Genomic DNA, 25,507 nt, shown 5'->3' with positions numbered 1-25,507 from the left:
ATAAAAAGAGTCTTGAGTTGATAGGAGTCCTAGGTATAAGAATAGGTGTTTAAAACTAGATTTAGGTGAGTTTTAGGAGTTCTAATCCTCTCTTAATCATGACTTACGTAAGAGTTAGACTCTATGCATTGTTATGGCCTTTGCCCTTTGAGAACCATTGAAGATTAATGTGAGTCATTGGAGAATAATGAATTGAAAACCTTTCTTCCTGCGATTTGTGTTATGCCAGTTTACCCTAAGGTGTGATACCTTAGATCCTATGGTGCAATGCGTAGGACATCCCGAGTGTAATGCCAGTTTATTTTTCTTGTTTCTTGTCTTTACTCTCCTCTCTCTTCTCTACTTTCCTTGTTTTAACTTCTGGTTATTTTCTCTCCCTCCATTTTCCTCTTACCCTCCTCTCTTTTGTTTACATTGTTCAAGCCTGCGAAACTTAACAGTTACTCTAAAAGCTTAAGTTGTTGGAGAAGGCATTATTTAATCTTTTATACTTTAACACTCTCCCTCACGTGTGGCCCCTCTTTCTAGGGTTAGCCTACACGTGGCACATGTGGCCCCTCTTTTTTGGGCTTGGCCATTGCATGTGGATTTTTGCTATCAAGGAGGTTTGAACCCAGGCATTTGCTCTGATACCATGTGAAACTTAACAGTTCCTCCAAAAGCTTAAGCTGTTGGAGAAGGCGTTATTTAATCTTTTATAATTTAACAAAGCCTTTGCATGCAATCTTGAACCCTTTAACCTTCCACCAGCACCTTTCCATCCTTTATCAATCTATCGAGCAACAGCCCCTAAACATTTCATCTAACCACTAAATCCCCCAACTTTCATTTACGACTGACAAGAAACCTTTCTACATCACTCGGCAAGCCATATAACCCACCCTTATCACAACCTACAACTCAAAACTGGACTGCCAACCAGTTTTTGCTGCTTCCCATTTTCCTCCTTTTCCTTTCCATTGCCTGGCCTAAAGCCAACATCAGAGCTACCCCTTAACCTGCTATGCAACCCTAAACCTTAGATCTGAATCTGACCTTTGATCACCTGGATCTCGGATCATAGCCCAAATTCTTCATCATTTCTTGACTGTTAAAACATGTAACCCATTGTCCAAACCCTATCATTTTCTTAAGACCCAAGACAGTTCTCCCAACCTTGAGTCATTACAAATACAAGATCATTTCTAGAACCTTCATCTTGCTTAATTACAGACCTCAAACTCCACCCAAATCCAATCTTTTCCTATCCCATCCCAACTCAGACCCCTATTTCAAATTTCAAACCCTCCCATTCCAACTCAGACCCCTATTTCAAACCATGGCTTCAAATTTCGACCGAAATCCGAAATTTCGGATTTCGGTGGGGACCGAAACCGGAATTTACCGAAATTTCCTTTTTCACCATTTACCGAAATTTCGGTAATTTCGGTAATTCCGGTCCGAATTTTCGTTTAAATGCCATTATTTATTATAAAAAAAAAAAAGTGTTACAAAATTTCGGTCCGAAATTCCGAAAATTCGGTCCGGAATTTCTAACCAAATTACCAAATTTCAGACCGAAATTTCGGTTTTCGGTGGGGTCCGAAACGGTTACCGAAACCGAAATTTTAAACCATGTTTCAAACCCCGCAGACTCACTGTACCGTTACAGTTCACTTTTGTGGACTGTTCTATCAATGAAATCCAAAACGCCGACATATTTTACACTCACAAGCCCAAACAATTACCTTCTATCATTCTAGAAGCCCTTTAAACCCTATACTTACATTACACCCTTCCATCCCATGACGGCCCCCGCACCAACTGCAGCAGTCCAGATTTCTTGCACACAAAGCTTATACCGCTTACATCAGTCCTAATATGATCCTTATCCTATGTGAAAGTATACACCTTTATTGCCTGAAATAACCCAGTTCTATCACCATTACAGATCTGAACAACCTTCCTAAACCTTATTAAATCACCATAAACCTTGTTCTCCTGCTTTCTAATCCTGCCCAGAAATTCTTATTGAGAATTTGCTTTCCAGAATAGAGAGAAAGCTTAGCTCACTTGGCTCTCCTATGCCATGTTCATTCATAATTCTCAAGTTTATAAGCATTTTTAGGAACTGCATGTTCAAATTCGATATATGTTGGTTGATCATATCTTGCATAATAGTAAGATGATTCAAAGCATCATTTCCTATTTGATCTCTTTGAATTCCATATTCAAAGTTCCGATCAGATATATTCATTAAAAAGAATCGTTTTGATACCTTTCTTATGTACACATAGGTGTTATATTGGATTCATATCAAATTTCGGATCAATCTTTATTGATTGACCACCTCAACTATGTTGTTGTTAGCAAATATCTCGAAAAAGTGATTGATTGATGCGAATTGGTATGATATCTGAGATGGATGATATCAATGAGATTGCTATTCAATGCTATTCAAATATTTCTCATTAGAACGTATTGATTGGACCCCATAAGCTGGACCACCAGCCAATAGCATGTTGCAGCCAGAAGCAGAACCTCATAATCTCCAAATTGTTCCCGATCTTGCAATTTTCTAATTTTCACAAGATAGTGCATAGAAATCATAGAATCAGACATAACAACTATCAAATAGAATAGCAACTATATGATAATCTCAGAAACCCATAAAATAGCAAATCAAATAAAGAAAAAATGAATCCATAAGCAGAAAAGCATCCTAACCTTCCCATGGCCCCATATGCATTTGCAAGATTCTGACATGTTTCTATAGAATCAGCATGATGCGGTCCAAGCGAAACATCCATGATGTCCTTGGCAAGTGCAAACATCTGTGCCGCTGACTGAGGCCTATCTAGCTCCAAATACGCCGCACCCAAATTGTTATAAATATATCCCACCCCAAAATGTTTGGACCCAAAGCTCTCCTTCAAAATCTCCGCCGCATTCTCCAAGTATGGAATAGCTTGTGGCACTTTCCCCGTCAACAAAAGCAACCACCCTATACGCGCAGAGGCACTGCCTTCCGAATGTTGTTCTTGAGGAATTTTCTCAATTATAGAAAGGGATCTTTTCAAAAGTGAAATTGCCGTTTCAAATTCATTCATAGTCTCATATAACATCGATATCTCCATATAAGCCTCCGCCACCTTTGAAGGAGAGGCTTGCTCTTTTTTGTCAAGAATGCCACATGATATCTCCAAACATCTCTTGCAATCTCCAAATTTCTCCTGATTACACAATGCTTTTGCCATTGCAATAAACACCAATGCCCTAATCTCACTCTCCTTATCCGTTTGTTGGACAACCCCCTTCAATGTATTAATTGCCTCGTCATATTTTCCTAAAGCAATTTGTATATTCGCCGCATCGATCTCCGCATGAAGAAGATCAGAACCCAATCCCCAATTCTTCATAACCTTTTGGGACAACTCATTCTGCTCTAACGCCTTTTGGTGCTCCTCCAACCCGCTATAAATAACACCGAGAAGCCGACGATCGTGGGCCACCTCCACCGAGTTACTCCCTAATTGCGCCTTGTGTATCTCTAGCGCCTTAAAACAAAGTGGTAGAGCCTCTTTAAAATTTAAAACAGTTACATAAGCTTCCGCCAAATCCCGATTCGCAACACCAAATTCCCTACTATTAGGATCCAAAATCGTCTCTTTTAATTCCAAACACATCTTAAGATTAACAAGTGCCTCCTCCCTTCTACCCATGGCGGTTTTCGTGTTTGCCAATTGGAGTTGAACAGCATGACTAACAGGCCTAACATCAAAATCACCACCAAAACCCCCTTCTTCAATCCTACCCAATACCCTATTAGCCCTATTTAGAAACCCTAAGCTCTCATTAAACCTTTTTAAGCTATAATTAACAGAACCCATCAAATGTAAAGCCATGGCTAATGGTACTAAAGATGTGTTATCATCTTTATCCAATATTTTCAAAGCTCTACTTGCAAAAGAAAGGGCTTTTTCAGGGTCAATACCTTCAGAATCCAAATGTTGGCCTACTTTTAAACAAGCTAGTCCCAACCTTTTGTCATCCTCATCAAAGGCAAACTCCATAGCTTTGAATGCTTCAAAAATCTCATCAGTTGTGGATGCAGACTCGAATGCTTCTTCAAGGGCTTCTTTGTCTTTGATTTTTCTCTTTCTAGGAGATAAAGGAGGGGTTTTCTCGACAAGGGTTTCAAGTTTTCGAGATGGGTTTATTTGAAATTGGTGGTTTTTGTTGGTGTAGAGTAGGAATCCATGGCTTTTGTGGCAAGATTTGAGATGAGAGGTTGAGAAAATTGATGGGTTTTCTTTGACATCTGAAAGGAAACATCTTGAGATAATTCTACAAGTGTTTTTGGTTTGGGTAAAGTGAGAGAGAAGAGAAAAAGAAGCTCTTCTCATGGCTAATGGAGGGGTTCGGGTTTGGTAAACTGATTGCAGAGGTGGGTTTTTCTAGGATCAGCATAAAAACCTTGATAAACCCTTCGGACAATTATTCGAAGCGATTTAATTTGTGGCTTTTGATTTCAGAGCTCTGTTTGGTTCTCTTTTTTTGAGAAAAATAGCAGGGATAGTTATTTTGGTAATTGTCATATGTTAGTACCGCATATTATCGTAATTTTTTTGTAATTTTACTACTTTGTTTTCATTTTAGGTAATTTTTCATTTAAAACTTAGACTTCTATCACAAATCTAATAAATCCTAATGATTACTATTTTTTCCATTTTATGCTTTTGCTAGCCACCTTTGCCCATGCCCATGTCACTTCTTCCAAACTTTGCATCAAAGGAAGGGCCACAAGCCGAGCAAGTGGTCTCAGGGAAGGTGGCTAGCAAATTCTTGTAAAAAGAAAAAAGGAAAATGTTATCAGCAGCACTGAGGGCACTCTTACTTTATTAAAAGTACGGTATGGACTGCACCATAGGATGATCCAAACCGTCCATTAGATGGACCACAACCCATGTAGGTTGTGCCCCAAAAATCATTTCCGTAAGTTGATCCTAACCCTCTGATCCGAATGTTAGAGGGTTGATCCTAACCCTTTATAGATTGGACGGTTAGGATCAACCTATGGAAATAATTTTTGGGGCACAACCTATTTAGGTTGTGGCGCATCTAATGGACGGTTTGGATCATCCAATGGTGCGGGCCATACTGTACTTTTAATAAAGTGGGAGTGCCCTCATCAAAATACAGTAGTGCTGATAACATTTCCCAAAAAAATGTCCTAACCCAACCAAACAACGTGTGGGAGATTTGCGCTCAATCTCCCCGTTGACTAGTTCCCTTTTGATTTGCTTTTAATCTCCCTTTGACTTGTTATTCTCCAAATCCTCCCAACATCTACCGGCATCCAAACAGAGCAAGGAGGTTATATCAGCATGACCATGTTTTAATAATTGCACAAATCTAGCTTGTCTTTTTGTTTTTAATTGGTTTTTGACCTTTGATGTAGGGTTGCAGCAGGGTCAGGTTTTTCAAAACCCTAGCCCAACCCTGAATTCCATTATCTCGGCCTTGATCCACCCTGACCCTAAGTCAAGGCCAAAAAACTTCAACCCATTGCCCGCCCTACAGGGCTCAGCGTAGCCCTGGCCCGCCCTTATTGGCCCTGATTGGACCAGGCCAGGACGGGCTGACCCTGATTGACCCTAGTGCAAATACCTGTTAAGAATGCCAAAAATAAAGCAACTACATATCATATAGAACAAAATGATCAATAAACAGAGAAAGGGAACAAGATAAGACAATATGATTTCAACAACATGATGGGCAGCAGAGACAATCAAATAATAATAATAATCTAAAGAAACATCAATTCAAGATAATAGAGAACATTAGCAAAAGAAACATGCACAAATGGTTCAATTCTATAATAGAAAACTTAGGGTCAGGCCGACCCGAGGTATTAACCCTAAACCCGACCTGACCTGACCCTGACTCAGGCCTAAAAAATGAACCCTGACCCGCCCTCAAGGTAGGAAAATCCAACTCAAACCCTGTTCGGGCTCAAGGCGGGTCAGGGCTGACAGGGCCAAACTTGCACCCCTTTAGTTTGATGGCTCTTTAAATAATAAAAGACAAGATGAGTTAGTTCAAATATCAAAACGTGGTTGTGATGATATCAGTTCTCCTTTAGAAATGAATAGGTATATTGTACATGATCCTAAACCTTTCAATTAGTGGGGTTTCTATTACGGGGTTTTCTTTTCTACACCTCTTGTTCTCTCGTCTCTGCAGTTAGGGCCTGTTCACTTGCTTTCTCAGCCAGGAAAATAAAGAAAAATTCCGCTTTTTACCCAAGAAATTGAGTTTAGCGCTGTTCTCTTGGTTTCACGGGAAACCCAAAAATCAGACGTGGTAATGACGTGGAAAGTCTTACTTTCCCGCAGAGGCTGGATTTCATTTCCGATCAAAGTTGCTCTGTTTGGTTGCTTGTTTTGGGAGGATTGTAGGAGTTTCAAATGCATGAGATCTCTCAGAGATCTCCCCAAAGCGTGTTTGGTTGTCATTTACACCTTTGACCACTAGACAACTTCGTGACATCATTATTGGTTTTTATCCCAGGTGGCGCCTACGTGGCGGAGATGTTCCCCCCCATAATCTTCTCCACTTTTTTCACCAAAATGGAGAAATTTGTTGCGGGAATTAGGAGAAATTATTTTCTTATTCTCTTTATCTCTTTATCTCTCTTCCACTATATTTTGATAATGACACCCTCCATCTTCCCCTAATTTCCTCGCGCAACCAAACACCACCCGCAAATCTTCCTCGTAATATTCTCCTCATCTTCTATTATCTTCCATTCTTGTCTGATTCTTTGTGACTTATTTTTCTCATATTCTCCCCTACAAGCAACCAAGGAAAAAAAGTCGGGCTTCTGTTTTTTCGAGCCCCGCGAGGAAGAGAAAACCTAAGCCCAACCTTCGGAAGTTCATCTACTCCGGCAAGACTACTCTTCTCCGGCGAGACTACCCAAAGCAAGGTACCTCTCCTTCGCCTCTCTCTCTCAGTCTCTATCCTTTTTTTCGTCATTTTTTTTCGTCATTTTTTTTCATTTTTGCAAATGGGGTTTCGGAAATAGGTCTCCATCTTCAGATTTTTACGGTTTCTCGTCAAATGGGTCTCCATCTGCTAATGGGGTTTCAGAAATGGGTCCCCATCTTTGGAATTGGGTTTGCAAAAAAGGGTTTCAGAAATGGCTTTGGAGAAATCGGTTTGATAAATGGGTTTCAGAAATGGGTTTGCAAAAGGCTTCTTCGATCTTGTGAAATGGGTTGCAGAAACCCTGTTCGTTCTTTTTATTGGGTTACAGAAAACCTCTCCTAACTTGCGTTTTTAGGGTTGCAAAACCCATTCTCATTTTTCGTATTTATGGTTTCAAAACCTCTCTTTGATCTTCACATTGATCTTAAGTATGTGCTGGAACCCATTTTTGGGGCTGCAAAAACCCTCTCTTTATTGATATTGATCTTCCATTTTTAGGGTTGCAAAGAAAATGGGTTTTTAGGTTTTGAAGCATGTCTTGATAAAAAGCTGGATTTGCAAAAAAAAAAAAAAATGGGTTTCGGATTTTGTGGTGTTTATTTTGGCTATGTTACAATAGGATTTGGATTTGATGGGGTTTCATGTCTTATTTGGCGTTCCTTGTTTTGGGGTTTTTCGAGTTCCCCCTTTTATCTATTGCATTTGGGTTTGAGATCTTGGGGTTTTGGAAGTTTTTTTTTTGGGTTTTTTCTTGCGATTGGGGTTTTTGGAGTATATTTTTGGTGGTTGAATGAATTATTGATGGTTGTGTGTGTATATTTTGGACTATATTCTTGGCAAGTGAACAGGCATAATAAACCTTTTCTCTGGATTTTTCAGGTTTTCCTGTGCAAGTGAACAGCCGCAGGATTTATTTATTTATTTTCCAGCACAGTTTCTTTTCCTTTCCTTTCTGCCACGTCAGATTCCTTTCCTTTCCTTTCTCGAGAAAACAAGTGACCGGACCCTTAGAGACTCCGTGACTTCGCCTCCGAATATCCGACCACCTGTCAACTCCGGCCACCTCTCAAGTACTCCACGCCTCGACGGTAAGAGTCTAAGATCCTCTCCCCTCTTTTCTTTCTTTCTTTTTGTCTTTTTTAATCTTTTTCATGTTAGGGTTTTGATTTCTCTCCCCTCTTTCAGTCTTTCTTTTGGTCCGAGAAATCCAATCCCGCATTTTGATCTTCTCCTCCACGGCGTCGCTCTTTCAATCCCTCTCCCGCCCGACCTTGTATTTCAGTAGATTCGGAAAGGTTCGAGAGCACGGCTCCATCTGTATCTGTTTGGAGGTTTGATCTCTATTTTTGCATCTACAATTTTTTTTTTCGTTCATTTTTATGAATGTCTAAGTTTTTTCCACCAATCTCTAATAAATATCATTTTTTAGTGCTTTTAGGGTTGTTTTGTAGATTTATTCTACTCTAACTGAACTAACCGAACAACCTAAATTATATTTCGGTTTCGGCTCGGTTCGGTTAGCAAATAATTTGGTTCGGTTTCGGTTAGCAAATTTTGGTAACCGAAATATTTCAGGTTCGGTTAATACCGATTCAATAGCCATCGCCTCCGAGAACCCTTGCTCCGTTAGGTTGCCAGTAAAATTTTTGTCCCAGGAAGTTTTAGTAAAATTTTTGTCCCATCCCATGTTTGGTTGCTTTTTAGCACTAGGTTTTTTTTAATCCCACTCTTGTAATGATTGCTTGTGTGGTGAATTTTTTAATTCCACTTTTGTAATGATTGCCTTTTCATCCCATCCCAAAATAATCCCAGGAACAAAAATAAACCCAGGAACCAAAAATAAGCTTGAGAAGAATTTTTTTCTTCCCAACAGTTCAAGCAACCAAACAAAGTTTTTTTTTTTCCCACCATAGTCCGGTCAACCAAACATGAGATTTTTATTTTACCGGGATACTTCTAGGACTTTTACACATGCATTCGTTAGCAAACGCTCTAATTTTGGCGTAATCATTATTAACAAATCTTCTGACTCGGCAACTATATCCCACGTGGCCAGCCAACTCACCCTTCCCGCCAAGCAACGTCTACTTTACCCTTCCATCTCCCTCAGTTCCCTTTGCACCTCTCTCTCTCTCTCTCTCTCTCTCTCTCTCTCTCTCTCTCTCTTCATGGAATCCAAAGCAAATCTCTCCTCTCCTTCACACCCACTAGAATCCAAGAACACAATCTCTTTTACCCCACTCAGTACCCAATCAAGCTTGAAATTTGCCCTTTTAGACAAAATCAAACCCTTAGATCAAGAGCCGTGGAGCTTGAAAACCACCAAAAAGCTAATTCATCTCCCACCGCGGAGCAGAAACCGCGGTGTAGCCCTTTCTTTGAAGGAAGTAAAGATGATGGCTCAAGGGCTTGAAAAATCACAAAAAGGTTCTTCTGATCACCAAGATAGTTGCAAATCAAGCACAGATCTCTTATCAGCGGATCAGACCCATATCGGTTCGAGCTTTCGCAAGGCCTCAAAGGATGAATCCAATCTCAAGCTCCATGAAAAGTAAGTTTTATCCCCCTTTTTTGGAGTTATTTAATATTTGTTATAAACTTATCTGGCATTTGGATGCGATTCAATAAAATAAATTGATTTTTTATTATATTTTCTAGAGTTTTTTTCTGCATTTTCCAGATTTCTATTTGGGGAAATTCATTGTATTCATATTGTTTTTCCTTTTTGTTATTTATGGGCATATTTTAGGTTTTGGGCCTTGATATGCATTTTATGTAATAGTCAATTGCTATATCCTTCTATTTTTTTGTTGTTTTTGTATAAATATTATGGCTATATATTTTGTTGTCCTGATCATAGTTGCACGAAACGCATGGTGGAAGTGGGAAACGCGTTTCCGTTTATTTCCGAAACGGAAACGATACGTGCCCAAAAAAATTGTGAAACGCCTGTGAAACGTGACGGAAACGGCGGGGAAACTTATGAGAGAGAGAGAGAGAGAGAGAGAGAGAGAGAGAGAGAGAGAGAGAGGTAGGTACCAGAGACGCTGTCTTCCCCTTCTTTTTCTTCAACTCTCCGGTGGCCGGCCATAGAGAGAGAGAGAGAGAGAGAGAGAGAGAGAGAGAGAAGAGAGTGAGAGGCGGCTGGGAGAGAAATCGCACTCTCACGATTAGGTTTAGGTTGAAAAACGAGTTCATTTAGGTAATTCATATATTCACCCCATTTTTTACTCCGAACAGCCCCCTTTAGTGTATTTGTGATTCCTCTTTTACACTAGATGGGACTGTCCCTATTAAATAAAAGGGGTGAAGACTTTACGTAGCTAAGTTTTATATACACCCCATTTGTTTACTTGGAACTGCCCCCTTTAGTGTCTTTATGACTCATCTTTTACACCAAATGAGGCTGTCCCCAGTAAACATAAGGGGCGAAGATTTTATGTGTCTAAGTTATATATTTGCCCCATTGTTTTACTTGGAACAGCCCCCTTTAGTGTCTTTATGACTCCTTTTTTAAAACTAGATGGGGTTGTACCCGGTAAACAAAAGGGGCAAAGACATTATGTAGCTAAGTGATATATTCGCCCCAATTTTTTACTTGGAACAGCCCCCTTTAGTGCATTTATGACTCCTCTTTTACACTAGATGGGGCTGTCTCCGGGAAACAAAAGGAGTGAATCATTTCCCTTTATATATCACATGAAAATGATAAAAAGCGGTAAAAAGTTTTCAAGGAAATGTGTTTCCAAGGAAAAAAAAGTGTTTCCCTTTATCTATCGTTTCCCGTTTCTCGTTTCCCCTATAATTTGTTTCACGCGTTTCGCGTTTCCGTTTCACGTTCTGTTTCACGTTCCGTTTCACGTTTCACGTTCCGTTTCACGTTCCGTTTCCCGTTTCCGTTTCCCGACCTGGCAACTATGGTCCTGATGTTCTTAAAAATTATTAGGTTTCTGGTTTGAAGCAATTAACCCATCTGGGTTCATCATCATTAATGTTGATTACGCGGTCTTAAATACCAGATCAGTAGCCTTTAGAAGATGGTTAGAATAAAAAAGTATGAAGATTATGTAGTCAGTCCAGATCTGCTCTGCTCTTCATTTTTATTTCTTTTGGGGATTTTTGCACTTTTCTATGTCATCAGAAGATCCATGAGCTTGAGTTCAGAGTTCAGTGTCCAAAGTATATTTACAGAACTAATGCTAACACTATAATTTGCTGGAACTCTTATATTTCACTCTTTATTTTGACTTTGGCATTTTTAGATATTTTCTTTATTGATAAAATATGATTGTGGGTTGTCAACATATGTTTGGAAAGTGTTTAATTTTGTTCTATATTGGAGCAATGCTTATAAAATTCTGTTAATTTTACCAGGTTGATTATGTCCTAAAATTTTAATATTTGCTTGGATGATTAGGTATGAGCTGTTGGGAGAGTTCTTTGACAGGTTGCAGAGTTCAATTAGGCTGACTCAGTTGAAAGGAGCAACCACAACATTTTCAAACATTTCTCCAAAGATTGAAACTTTAACTGATAGGTATCTTTTTATCTTACCAGGAAAATTTTATTAGGCATTTAATATCTCTTTTTTTTTATTTGTTTTGTAGTTTACCTATTATCACTTAATTTGCACCAAAGAGTTTAACCTTTTCGAGAAATATTTCCAACAGGTCCCTAAATGCTTACGTTAACATACAATATATACTAAGCTTTTATTGATAAAAATGTCCTTCGAGCATCACTAAAAGCAGACATTATTTTTGTCCAAAATCTTTTATTTTTGTTTCTTATGAAAACTTCAATTGTTTTAAATACGAGGAACAGTATGACTAAATAATTTTTAGGAAAGAATCATGATTTAGAATGCCTTAAAGGGCGTTTTTGTTGACACAAGTCTGGTATATTATTTAGGGGCTCTTCAAAAAGAAACTTTTTTAGCATTTCATGATTTGCAATGACTAATTAGATATAGAGGAATGCTAAACTCAAGAGGGCCCTTGCAAAAATCAGAGGAAAGGGTGGCCCCATTGGATGCACTTCACGAAAGTGCATTTAATAGACATTGACTTTTACATTCTTTAATTGCACTTTGGTGACGTGCATCCAATGGAGGGCACCCTTTCTTCTGATTCTTGCAAGGGTGCCCGAGTTTAGCATTCCTCTTAGATATATTAGTTGATGATTTACAGGTAGAAATCCCTTTTTTTCATTTTGGATGCATAATATGAGAAATTTTTATTTTTCATTTGCTGAGTTGGGTATTGATAATGTACTACTTCTCTATTCTCTACTCATTTGAGTATTTAGGAGGTTTTCTTATGGTCATTTGGCACAATTGAAGTTCATTTTGCCCGAGGCCATATGTATAAAGAAGATCCTTGTGCACGATGAGAAGACGCTTTGTATGAAGCCAGATCTTCAAGTTACCTTGAAACTTGATGCATTAAAAAATAATGGAAAGAAAAATCTTGATGGTTATTCAATTTTGGCGAAGGTGTTCCGAGCACGGCTTTTGGATTTTGTCAATGCACATCCTGAGGTACCTAATTCTCATGTCTACCTAGTCTTTTGTACGAACTAAAGTGTGGTATAGCTCTCATTTCAACAGTGATTAGTAATGCAATATTATTGTTTGGTGTATTTCTTATGTGCTGTTGAATGATTTTAGTTACAATTAGATTTTGTCTCAGAAAACTAGTAACAGTTTATCCTAATGATTTTCTTTTCTTGGCATATATGTGAGAAAAAAAAATGCAACCATGTTTTGAATTTGGGAAATAGCGTCTTCTAGAACAGTTCTAGTTCTTTTATCATTTTTTCACAATCCTTATTCAAATATGAGTAATATGGCAGAACTCTTTTCTTCTATTTAGGGTATGTCTGGCAGCAAGGATTTTTTTTCATGAGAAATTAGTGTCTCCAAGTGGTGATAGAGGGGTAGGGCAGGTGGGAGAAGGAGAGAGATTTGAGAGGGTCGATCGCAATGAGGGTGAGAAAAGTGGCCAAAATTCATGAAAAAGTCAATCGGATTTTGATTAGAGTTTTTTTGTCCTGTTTTTTAGCCACTTCCCTGCCCAAGCCCTCTCTCACAATTTGGAGACACCAGTTTATCATGAAAAAAAATTCATGGTAGCCAAACGTGCCCGTAATATTTTGAGACTCCCCCCCCCCCCCCCCCTCTCTACTTACATATTGGTAATGATTTGTTATTGTGCAATGTCTGTGTAACACTTGTTTTTTTCTCATTAATCAGGGTGATGAAATTCCAGAGGAAGCACTACCAGAGCCATTCAATAGAACAAAACCAAGCATGTTATCGAGCATTAGCAAGCCCTCCCGGCCCTCATTACCTATTGCATCTTCATCTGAAAGTCCTCTTCAGCCTATAACAGTTCCTTCCCATTTGTCTCAATCCTTCCAGAGAAGATTCTCGAAGAAAACTCCTCTCCAAGAATCCGAGAAAACTCAAGTACACCTATTGACTACTCTCCCATCTCTAAACCTGCATAGTCCATACTCAAACAAAAGGTCTTCTGATGAGCCAACATCTGATTCTACTGTTAAATCCTCATTTGACTGCTCTTCAAAAGCACACACCATAAAAAAGTCATTAACATTTTGTTCTTCCTCTGTTCAATTATGCCCTTCAAGCCCGCATACAATCCATGATGCAGAGATTGAACCCACAAAGAATGTTGATTCTACTCCAATAGAAATATCTGACATCAAAGGAACTCCAGAAAAATTCGTATTTACTCCATCAAAGTTGATGACTGTTACAGCCGAATTACGGACACCAAAGAGATGTCGCTTGAGTCCAGACAATGATTCCACAATGCCTGATAAGGCTGTGAAGCATTCAACTCGGATCCGGTCATTGAAGTTCCTCACACCTGTAAAGACTCCAAAAATCAAAGAGGAAGATGAAACAGGAATTTCATCAGCGGATGAGGATATTATTAAGATTCTTCCTAAGGAGCTATTGCAATCGGTAAATCCTCTCCCTACTTTATCTTGGCTCCTTGAATTTGATGTCGATCTATGCAATTACAACACTATTTCTCACAAGTACTGCTTGCCAGGCATTGTTTTTGGACAAATGTGTCCTCTTGAGGTTCTCAATAGATTATTTTTCTACTATTTCTTTGTTCTCTGGTCTTGTTTATGGACTCTGCTGAAGTATAAATGATTAAATAACACCAACTCTAACAGCTTAACTTTTTGGAGTAACTCGAAAGAGTTCTATTGCCTCACGACATGTCATGTGTTCAAAACCCATCAACTCCTTGATAACAAAATTCCACATGTATGGCCAACCCAAAACAAAGAGGGGCCACATGTGAGGGATGTGTTGAAGTATTAATGATTAAATAACACCAACTCCAACAGCTTAATCTTTTGGAGTAATTGGTTATTTCACACTCTAGGTATATTCATGTAATTCAGTTATACAGAGTCAAAACAAATCAGACAAGACAAATGGCTTGATTGGCAAATGGTTTTTAAAGTGTCAATACCATTTCTTATATTAATGTAATTTTGAATACGTAGATAAAATTATGATTTAACTAGCATATCACCATTTTATGTTACATGGTTTTGATGCAGGATTAACCATATCTTTTCTCACAGGTAAGAGAGAAAGAGAGGAAGGCATTGGAGGAGCGTGATGCGGGCATTTCTGAAGCAAAGAGGCGAAAACAAATGATTGCACACTTGCCTAGGCTCTTAGACATGATCCACCTCACATTTCAGTCTACGAAGCGCTCTGTTATCACAAAACGGGAGTTGATGTACAAGATAATTGGGAATTCCAGTTATATTACCGATGATAGTATAAGACCTTGAGTTCTTTATTAAGCTGAGATGACTTTTTACAACCAATAATAATTGTAGCTGAAAGCTAAATTTTTGTGATTTGAGTTTGTAGGAGAAGTTGAAGAACAGCTGAAGCTATTGCAAGAGCTTCTTCCTGATTGGATTCAAGAGAAGATGTTAGCTTCTGGGGATCTCGTCTGTTGGTAAGCTTTACTAATATTTAACGAGATGCCTTTCTGGTGTGTCTTGCATTTTTTTGAATGGTGATTTTAGTTGGATGCGTTGACTTTTCAAGAATGAACTGTGGAGATCTATACCAACTTTCTTTAAAAGAGAATTTCAAAAGCTGAGGCCCAGTTTGTTCACTTTGTTGTGCGATCTTGGTTGAAATTCACCTCTAATTCTGTCAGAGGCTGTCACAGAAGCTTTGGACAATGAGTCTGATGAAATATAAGTGATCAAATATTTGGACTAATTGGTTGTTTCACATGTTATCCAGAACCATTGCCTCACGGCAGGTCCTGGGCTCAAAACCCAACAGCTCCTTGATATTAAAAATCCACGTGTCCGGCCAACCCCAAAGAAAGAGGGGCCACACATGAGGGGGAGTGCTGAAGTATAAATGATTAAATAACACTAACTCTAACTCTAACTCTAACAGCTAAAGCTTTTGGAGTAATTGGTTGTTACATATCTGATATTCCAGTTATTCTTTTAGTACTTAGTGTACGAAAAATATGCATATAATCTACAACTTTACCTCGTTGAAATAATTTAGCCACGTTTCCTTTTTTTTACACCCTATGTTAACTAAATCTCTTACTGGTGTACCAAATTATGAATGTTCACAAAAAAAATGAACTAGTACACTATGAAGTTGGTTACTGTATGGTGAAGATAATTCAGCAAAAGTGCCAATTATGAATTCTTTTGAGACAATCTTGGTTGAGCTTGTTACTCAAAGGTATTTTCCTGAATTTGCGGACCTATTTAGAAAGGGAGCTAGAAAGCAAATATGAGAGTTCTAAGGAAGTTCATTTAATGACCTCCTCTTCTCTCTATAGATGCTCGTAATAATGCAAGTCAAAGTCAAATGTTATGGGTATGGACTCATTCTATCCTCAAACCATAGGTCTGTATTTTTCTGATGAAATGTGGAGAAAATGGGTCTTTACAAAATTGGGCAAACAAGAATGAATCATAGGAGCTTAACCCAGGGAATAAAGTTCATGCAAAAAATGGCCATGACATTTATGTGAAGCAATTCTGAATAACATTGTGCAGTTCTGTAAGCCAAAAGGGTTGTGTTATTCTGTGGGAGTCGATATTTTTTGACGTGGAATAGATTTATTTGCTGCATTTGAATTGATGTTTAAGGATAAGTTTTAGATATTATACAGTTACAATTAGTTGATTGATTATTGCCATTAAAAAAAAAAAATTTTTTTTTTGATTAATAGTATGTCCTGTGGGTTTTTGCAGGATCAATAAGATGTCAAGCCCTATGTCCCTACATGCAAAACTTGCAGAAGCTGAGTAAAAGAGAATCCTTCAACTCTATTCTGCAACTTTGTTCCCTTTCATGGCTCCAAGTTTTCTAGATGGCCTAATTCGCAGGCAAATACACCAAGTATGGCTGCGTTTAGTAGAAAATTAGCCAAAACATTCATGGCCAGTGATTACTGGTCTCATGTTTTAGCCCCTGCAAAGGGGCTGCCTTGTATACATACTGCCGATGCCCATCATTGAACTGATAATTACATGCCCTTGAGGATGCCTATCTATGTTATGTAAAAGAGGCTCGAGTTTTTAAGTTTTGGGCTGATTCCTTGTAAATGCCCATTTCTTGGCATCTTGCTTATTAGTACCAAAATTTCATTGCAGAAGGAAATATGTTCATGATAGTGGTTAGTGTTTTATCTTTTGAAATACAATGTAAATGTTTTTTGCCATCCACCAGAAATGTTTTTATTACAATCCAAACAGGGCCTAAGGATTTAGATTATATGAAATAAAAGAAAGAAAGCAAGGTCTACTCACAGAGTATATGATACTCCAGAGGTCAATATTGAATCCAATGATCCATTTTGCTGGTTCATGCTCTACGCACACTGCAAATACAGCTGATTGTGCGCCCCCAACAAAGCTCATCCATGTTGTAAGTGAAAGTTGGGCTGGATATCTCTTTAATGTGACTGCCTGTAATTGATTCATAGAACACATCTACAAAGTGGGCCCCATACTAATTTCACATTCTAACCATCCGATCAAATGAATTTTTGGCCATTGAATGCAGATCGTTGTTGATATCAATAAAAACTTCCTGATGAGGAATGACCAATGGTGGGCCAGCATTTGCATATGGTTTACTCAGGCCTGATTTGGATTGTATGAATTTTCTAGAAAAGTTTGGAAAATAATTTTTTTTTGGTCAGAATTCCTACTTTTCCATTGATTACTTGTGAAGAAAAAGTAACTTTAACCCGGCAGTTCAAAATTTATTTAGAGGGTCCTTTAATTTGTAACAATATCCTTCTAAATTAGCTACAACACTAAGATTTCGCTCTAAATTGTTGAAACGAAAAAACTTTACCTGAAAAAAAAAAATCTTCAGGAAATGTTTTTCCTATATTTCAAATAGGGCTTCAGAGTAGCAAAAGCTGGAGATTTCATTTGATTGGCTTGTGAGTAAGAAATAAAACTTTCACTTTGCTAGTTAATTTTTCTAATCGGCTGTCTATAGCTTAGGTCCTGTTTGGATTGCCAGAAAAATATTTCTTCTGGAAAAATGTTTTCCGAAAACAAATTTCATGATAAATAATTCTCCAGGCCATGTATGATGGCTGATGCCTGTCAACCATGAAATTTTTTTCATAATAAATTAGTTTCTCTAAGTGGTGTGAGATGAGTAGTGTGGGAAGGAGAAGGTGAGGCTTGAGAGGACACGAATGAGTAGAGGATGAAAAGTTTACTGTTTCTTTGTTATTTGGACTTTTCCTACCCTCTCCTCAAGTGTCTCTATCACAATCCAATCCTACCTCACTAATAGTTAAGCTAATTTCCAGGGGAAAAATTCAGGGTAGACAAAGCTGCCCTTTGAGTCAAGAAGATTTGATTTGTACTCCCATCCTTCCTCACCGATGGGTAAGCTAATATTCCAGGAAAAATTCATGGTAGCCAGACCTGCTCTTAGAGTCAAGAGAATTTGATTTTTATTCTTTGGTCTGTGTTCAAAGAATTCATGTAGGTGGATTGCGGCTGTAGTTTTAATCAGCCGTGACCATGGATGCCTGAGGGCGGAACTTTTTTGCGAAGCAAGAGACCATTGGAGGAACCAATAGAATTGCGAGAGAGGACTGGATTTTCGTGATCATCAGCCCTAAAGATTAGGAGAAGAGATAAGATGGCTTACCGGATAACCAAATCACCCGGTTATAAGCCTTTCTAATCTGGGCCGCACATGTGATCGTACGGCCGTGGCATTGGCGACTAACACATTTATAATGCGCCGCGACGGCCGTGGCATGGCCCAAAAAGTTAATAATTGTTAGGGTTTTTTTACTATTCCCATCACACACAAAATGTCCAAGATCAACGGCTCTGAGAACCCTAAGGGGGGGGGGGGTTATGTATTTACCCACATGCATTCGTTAGCAAACGCCCTAATTTTGGCGTAATCATTTATTAACAAATCTTCTGACTTGGCAACTATATCCCACGTGGCCAGCCAACTCACCCTTCCCGCCAAAAATCTCCCGCCAAGCAACGTCTACTTTACCCTTCCATCTCTCTCTCTCTCTCTCTCTCTCCATGGAATCCAAAATAAATCCCTCCTCTCCTTCACACCCACTAGGACCCAAGAACACAATCTCTTCTACCCCACTCAGTACCCAATCAAGCTTGAAATCTTCTCTTTCAGATAAAATCAAACTCTTATATCAAGAACCATGGAGCTTGAAAACCCCCAAAAAGCTAATTCATCTCCCACAGCGGAGTCGAAACCGCGGTGTAGCCCTTTCTTTGAAGGAAGTAAAGATGATGGCTCAAGGGCTTGAAAAATCACAAAAAGGTTCTTCTGATCACCAAGATAGTTGCAAATCAAGCAGAGATCTCTTATACGGGGATCAGACCCATATCAGTTCGAGCTTTCGCAAGGCCTCAAAGGATAAATCCAATCTCAAGCTCCTTGAAAAGTAAGTTTTATCCCCCTTTTTTGGAGTTATTTAATATTGTTATAAACTTATTTGGCATTTGGATGTGATTCAATAAAATAAATTGATTTTTTATTATATTTTCTAGAGTTTTTTTCTGCATTTTCCAGATTTCTATTTGAGGAAATTCATTCTATTCTTATTGTTTTTCCTTTTTGTTATTTATGGGCATTTTTTAGGTTTTGGGCCTTGAAATGCATTTTATGTAATAGTCAATTGTTATATCCTACTATTTTTGTTGTTGTTTTTGTATAAATATTATGGTGATATTTTTTGTTGTCCTGATGTTCTTAAAAATTATTAGGTTTCTGGTTTGAAGCAATTAACCCATCTGGGTTCATCATCATTAATGTTGATTACGCGATCTTAAATACCAGATCAGTAGCCTTTAGAAGATGGTTAGAACAAAAAAGTATGGAGATTATGTAGTCAGTCCAGATCTGCTCTGCTCTTCATTTTTGTTTCTTTTGGGGATTTTTGCACTTTTCTATGTCATCAGAAGATCCGTGAGCTTGAGTTCAGAGTTCAGTGTCCAAAGTATATTTACAGAACTAATGCTAACACTATAATTTGCTGGAACTCTTATATTTCACTCTTTATTTTGACTTTGGCATTTTTAGATATTTTCTTTATTGATAAAATATGATTGTGGGTTGTCAACATAAGTTTGGAAAGTGTTTAATTTTGTTCTATATTGGAGCAATGCTTATAAAATTCTGTTAATTTTACCAGGTTGATTATGTCCTGAAATTTTAATATTTGCTTGGATGATAGGTATGAGCTGTTGGGAGAGTTCTTTGACAGGTTGCAGAGTTCAATTAGGCTGACTCAGTTGAAAGGAGCAACCACAACATTTTCAAACATTTCTCCAAAGATTGAAACTTTAACTGATAGGTATCTTTTTATCTTACCAGGAAAATTTTATTAGGCATTTAATATCTCTTTTTTTTTTTATTTGTTTTGTAGTTTACCTATTATCACTTAATTTGCACCAAAGAGTTTAACCTTTTCGAGAAATATTTCCAACAGGTCCCTAAATGCTTACTACATACAATATATAAGCTATTATTGATAAAAATGTCCTTCGAGCATCACTAAAAGCAGACATTATTTTTTGTCCAAAATCTTTTATTTTAGTTTCTTATGAAAACTTCAATTGTTTTAAATATGAGGAACAGTATGAATAAATAATCTTTAGGAAAGAATCATGATTTAGAATGCCTTAAAGGGCATTTTTGTACAAGTCTGGTATATTATTTAGGGGCTCTTCAAAAAGAAACGTTTTTAGCATTTCATGATTTGAAATGACTAATTAGATATAGAGGAATGCTAAACTCAAGAGGGCCCTTGCAAAAATCAGAGGAAAGGGTGGCCCCATTGGATGCACTTCACGAAAGTGCATTTAATAGTCATTGACTTTTACATTCTTTAATTGCACTTTGGTGACGTGCATCCAATGGGGGCACCCTTTCCTCTGATTCTTGCAAGGGTGCCCGAGTTTAGCATTCCTCTTAGATATATTAGTTGATGATTTACAGGCAGAAATCCCTTTTTTTCATTTTGGATGCATAATATGAGAAATTTTTATTTTTCATTTGCTGAGTTGGGTATTGATAATGTACTACTTCTCTATTCTCTACTCATTTGAGTATGTAGGAGGTTTTCTTATGGTCATTTGGCACAATTGAAGTTCATTTTGCCCGAGGCCATATGTATAAAGAAGATCCTTGTGCACGATGAGAGGACGCTTTGTATGAAGCCAGATCTTCAAGTTACCCTGAAACTTGATGCATTCAAAAATACTGGAAAGAAAAATCTTGATGGTTATTCTATTTTGGCGAAGGTGTTCCGAGCACGGCTTTTGGATTTTGTCAATGCACATCCTGAGGTACCTAATTCTCATGTCTTCCTAGTCTTTTGTACGAACTAAAGTGTGGTATAACTCTCATTTCTTATGTGCTGTTGAATGATTTTAGTTACAATTAGATTTTGTCTCAGAAAACTAGTAAAGTTTATCCTAATGATTTTCTTTTCTTGGCATATATGTGAGAAAAAAAAAATGCAACCATGTTTTGAATTTGGGAAATAGCGTCTTCTAGAACAGTTCTAGTTCTTTTATCATTTTTTTCAGAATCCATATTCAAATATGTGTAATATGGCAGAACTCTTTTCTTCTATTTATGGTATGTCTGGCAGCAAGGATTTTTTTTCATGAGAAATTAGTGTCTCCAAGTGGTGATAGAGGGGTAGGGCAGGTGGGAGAAGGAGAGAGATTTGAGAGGGCCGATCGTAATGAGGGTGAAAGGTGGCCAAAATTCATGAAAAGGTCAATCGGATTTTGATCAGAGTTTTTTTGTCCTGTTGTTTACCCACTTCCCTGCCCAAGCCCTCTCTCACAATTTGGAGACACCAGTTTATCATGAAAAAAAATTCATGGTAGCCAAACGGGCCCCTAATATTTTGAGACTTTTCCCCCCCTCTCTACTTACATATTGGTATTGATTTGTTATTGTGCATTGTCTCTGTAACACTTGTTTTTTTCTCATTAATCAGGGTGATGAAATTCCAGAGGAAGCACTACCAGAGCCATTCAATAGAACAAAACCAAGCATGTTATCGAACATTAGCAAGCCCTCCCGGCCCTCATTACCTATTGCATCTTCATCTGAAAGTCCTCTTCAGCCTATAACAGTTCCTTCCCATTTGTCTCAATCCTTCCAGAGAAGATTCTCGAAGAAAACTCCTCTCCAAGAATCCGAGAAAACTCAAGTACACCTACTGACTACTCTCCCATCTCTAAACCTGCAAAGTCCATGCTTAAACAAAAAGTCTTCTGATGAGCCAACATCTGATTCTACTGTTAAATCCTCATTTGACTGCTCTTCAAAAGCACACAACATAAAAAAGTCATTAACATTTCGTTCTTCCTCTGTTCAATTATGCCCTTCAAGCCCGCATACAATCCATGATGCAGAGATTGAACCCACGAAGAATGTTGATTCTTCTCCAATAGAAATATCTGACATCAAAGGAACTCCAGAAAAATTCATATTTTCTCCATCAAAGTTGATGACTGTTACAGCCGAATTACGGACACCAAAGAGATGTCGCTTGAGTCCAGACAATGATTCCACAATGCCTGATAAGGCTGTGAGGCATTCAACTCGGATCCGGTCATTGAAGTTCCTCACACCTGTAAAGACTCCAAAAATCAAAGAGGAGAATGAAACAGGAATTTCATCAGCGGATGAGGATATTATTAAGATTCTTCCTAAGGAGCTATTGCAATCGGTAAATCCTCTCCCTACTTTATCTTGGCTCCTTGAATTTGATGTCGATCGATGCAATTACAACACTTTCTCACAAGTACTGCTTGCCAGGCATTGTTTTTGGACAAATGTGTCCTCTTGAGGTTCTCAATAGATTATTTTTTCTACTATTTCTTTGTTCTCTGGTCTTGTTTATGGACTCTGCTGAAGTATAAATATTAAATAACACCAACTCTAACAGCTTAAGTTTTTGGAGTAACCCGAAAGAGTTCTATTGCCTCACGACATGTCATGTGTTCAAAACCCATCAACTCCTTGATAATAAAATTCCACATGTATGGCCAACCCAAAAGAGATGCCACATGTGCCATGTGTACGGCAAACCCAAAACAAAGAGGGGCCACATGTAAGGGGAGTGTTGAAGTATTAATGATTAAATAACACCAACTCTAACAGCTTAATCTTTTGGAGTATGTTTCACACTCTAGGTATATTCATATAATTCAGTTATACAGAGTCAAAACAAATCAGACAAGACAAATGGCTTGATTGGCAAATGGTTTTTAAAGTGTCAATACCATTTCTTATATTAATGTAATTTTGAGTACCTAGATAAAATTATGATTTTACTAGCATATCACCATTTTATGTTACATGGTTTTGATGCAGGATTAACCATATCTTTTCTCACAGGTAAGAGAGAAAGAGCGGAAGGCATTGGAGGAGCGTGATGCGGGCATTTCTGAAGCAAAGAGGCGAAAACAAATGATTGCACACTTGCCTAGGCTCTTAGACATGATCCACCTCACATTTCAGTCTACGAAGCGCTCTGTTATCACAAAACGGGAGTTGATGTACAAGATAATTGGGAATTCCAGTTATATTACCGATGATAGTAAGACCTTGAGTTCTTTATTAAGCTGAGATGACTTTTTACAACCAGTAATGATTGTAGCTGAATGCTAAATTTTTGTGATTTGGGTTTGTAGGAGAAGTTGAAGAACAGCTGAAGCTATTGCAAGAGCTTCTTCCTGATTGGATTCAAGAGAAGATGTTAGCTTCTGGGGATCTCGTCTTTTGGTAAACTTTACTAATATTTAACTAGATGCCTTTCTGGCGTGTCTTGCATTTTTTTGAATGGTGATTTTAGTTGGATGCGTTGACTTTTCAAGAATGAACTGTGGAGATCTATACCAACTTAAAAGATAATTTCAAAAGCTGAGGCCCAGTTTGTTCACTTTGTTGTGCCCTCTTGGTTGAAATTCACCTCTGATTCTATCAGAGGCTGTCAAAGAAGCTTTAGACAATGAGTCTGATGAAATATAAGTGATCAAATATTTGGACTAATTGGTTGTTTCACATGTCATCCAGAACCATTGCCTCACGGCAGGTCCCGTTCTCAAAACCCAATAGCTCCTTGATATTAAAAATCCACGTGTACGGCCAACCCCAAAGAAAGAGGGGCCACACATGAGGGGGAGTGCTGAAGTATAAATGATTGAATAACACTAACTCTAACTCTAACAGCTAAAGCTTTTGGAGTAATTGATTGTTACATATCTGACATATCTTATATTCCACTTATTCTTTTAGTACTTAGTGTACGAATAATATGCATATAATCTACAACTTTACCTCGTTGAATTAATTTAGCTACGTTTCCTTTCAGCAAAAGTGCCAATTATGAATTCTTTTGAGACAATCTTGGTTGAGCTTGTTATTCAAAGGTATTTTCCTGAATTTGCAGACCTATTTAGAAAGGGAGCTAGAAAGCAAATATGAGAGTTCTAAGGAAGTTCATTTAATGGCCTCCTCTTCTCTCTATAGATGCTCGTAATAATGCCTCTCTATAGATGCTCGTAATAATGCAAGTCAAAGTCAAATGTTATGGGTATGGACTAATTCTATCTTCAAACCATAGGTCTGTATTTTTCTGATGAAATGTGGAGAAAATGGGTCTTTACAAAATTGGGCAAACAAGAATGAATCATAGGAGCTTAACCCAGGGAATCAAGTTCATGCAAAAAATGGCCATGACATTTCTGTGAAGCAATTCTGAATAACATTGTGCAGTTCTGTAAGCCAAAAGGGTTGTGTTATTCTGTGGGAGTCAATATTTTTTGACATGGAATAGATTTATTTGCTGCATTTGAATTGATGTTTAAGGATAAGTTTTAGATATTATACAGTTAAAATTAGTTGATTGATTATTGCCATTCAAAAAAAAAAAAAACATTAGTTGATTAATAGTATGTCCTGTGGGTTTTTGCAGGATCAATAAGATGTCAAGCCCTATGTCCCTACATGCAAAACTTGCAGAAGCTGAGTAAAAGAGAATCCTTCAACTCTATTCTGCAACTTTGTTCCCTTTCATGGCTCCAAGTTTTCTAGATGGCCTAATTCGGGGGCAAATACACCAAGTATGGCTGCATTCAGTAGAAAATTAGCCAAAACATTCATGGCCAGTGATTACTGGTCTCATGTTTTAGCCCCTGCAACGGGGCTGCCTTGTATACATACTGCCTCTGCCCATCATTGAACTGATAATTACAGGCCTTTGAGGATGCCTGTCTATGTTATGTAAAAGAGGCTCGAGTTTTTAATTTTTGGGCCGATTCCTTGTAAATGCCCATTTCTTGCCATCTTGCTGTTTAATACCAAAATTTCATTGCAGAAAGAACTATGTTCATGATAGTGCTTAGTGTTTTATCTTTTGAAATACAATGTAAATCCTAATTGAAGGTTTGTGAAAATGGAAATTCAGAACAAGATAGCTGTGATCTTGTATTGTTAAGTTGATATGGGTGGAAAATCAGAAAAATTATATCGTAAATGTCTATCATGGGTTCATTGCAATAGATCAAATCTCCTCACCACCTTCATTTGATTTGACCCCCTTTGTGAAATTTCAGTGTATAAAGTTATTCCATATATTTGGGGTCTAAAAACATTATCATCAAAGGGAAATACTTTATTACATCTCATGTGTATATGCATGTATAATCAACTCTAGAAAAAACTATGAGTTTGATATCAGCACAACCATGTTTTGATATTTGCATTAACTCATCTTGTCTTTTATTACTTGAAGAGTGGTCAAAGGTTAGCTCTCACAAGCCAATTAAAAAGAAAAGACAAGCAGGGTTTTTGCAGTTATTATAACATTGTTGTACCGATATCATTTTCCCAAATGAAGTATAATAGTGGTATCCGTGGAGGGGTTGGAGCCCATACATT

At 37.9% G+C, this 25,507-nt stretch overlaps 3 protein-coding genes across 13 annotated transcripts in view; 2 read left to right on the top strand and 1 right to left on the bottom strand.

Moving 5' to 3' along the window:
* Nucleotides 1-4,553, bottom strand: part of LOC143882346 (protein KINESIN LIGHT CHAIN-RELATED 2-like) — a 29,778-nt gene extending 25,225 nt beyond the window's left edge. Inside the window, exon 1 of the mRNA XM_077385898.1 lies at nt 2,707-4,553. Within this exon, the coding sequence (XP_077242013.1) occupies nt 2,707-4,385 (1,679 nt within the window). The 5' untranslated portion in view covers nt 4,386-4,553. The remainder of the gene's footprint in view (nt 1-2,706) is intronic.
* Nucleotides 4,554-6,702: 2,149 nt separating this feature from the next.
* Nucleotides 6,703-16,709, top strand: LOC143882345 (CDT1-like protein a, chloroplastic). 9 transcript variants are annotated; one of them, XM_077385895.1, is made up of 10 exons: nt 6,704-6,970; nt 7,852-8,060; nt 8,158-8,303; nt 9,029-9,523; nt 11,390-11,509; nt 12,280-12,511; nt 13,226-13,963; nt 14,605-14,806; nt 14,903-14,993; nt 16,273-16,709. In XM_077385895.1, the coding sequence occupies exons 4-10, from the start codon at nt 9,141-9,143 to the stop codon at nt 16,328-16,330; spliced, it is 1,824 nt and encodes a 607-aa protein (XP_077242010.1). In that variant the 5' UTR covers nt 6,704-6,970; nt 7,852-8,060; nt 8,158-8,303; nt 9,029-9,140; the 3' UTR covers nt 16,331-16,709. The 9 variants fall into 9 exon arrangements, 5 of the variants coding, with proteins under 5 accessions (XP_077242009.1, XP_077242010.1, XP_077242008.1 ...); XM_077385897.1 differs by having other exon boundaries at nt 6,706-6,970; nt 9,329-9,523; XM_077385894.1 differs by having other exon boundaries at nt 6,703-6,970; nt 8,158-9,523; nt 14,605-14,788.
* A 1,127-nt stretch (nt 16,710-17,836) lies between these two features.
* Nucleotides 17,837-25,006, top strand: LOC143882344 (CDT1-like protein a, chloroplastic). Of its 3 annotated transcripts, none has more exons than XR_013252175.1 (7): nt 17,837-18,983; nt 19,776-19,895; nt 20,658-20,889; nt 21,555-22,292; nt 22,964-23,124; nt 23,260-23,350; nt 24,543-24,599. XR_013252175.1 is itself a non-coding variant. In XM_077385892.1 (7 exons), the coding sequence occupies exons 1-7, from the start codon at nt 18,601-18,603 to the stop codon at nt 24,598-24,600; spliced, it is 1,806 nt and encodes a 601-aa protein (XP_077242007.1). In that variant the 5' UTR covers nt 17,845-18,600; the 3' UTR covers nt 24,601-25,006. The 3 variants fall into 3 exon arrangements, 2 of the variants coding, with proteins under 2 accessions (XP_077242007.1, XP_077242006.1); XM_077385892.1 differs by having other exon boundaries at nt 17,845-18,983; nt 22,964-23,147; nt 24,543-25,006; XM_077385891.1 differs by having other exon boundaries at nt 17,847-18,983; nt 22,964-23,165; nt 24,543-25,006.
* The last annotated feature ends 501 nt before the right edge of the window (nt 25,007-25,507 follow it).

This window comes from Tasmannia lanceolata, unplaced genomic scaffold (genome assembly GCF_043159265.1).
Source record: "Tasmannia lanceolata isolate RefF3 unplaced genomic scaffold, GAP_Taslan_0.1 ptg000007l, whole genome shotgun sequence".
Taxonomy (NCBI): domain Eukaryota; kingdom Viridiplantae; phylum Streptophyta; class Magnoliopsida; order Canellales; family Winteraceae; genus Tasmannia; species Tasmannia lanceolata.
The sequence above is the reverse complement of the archived record's forward strand: the minus strand, read 5'-3'. Positions and strand labels throughout refer to the sequence as shown.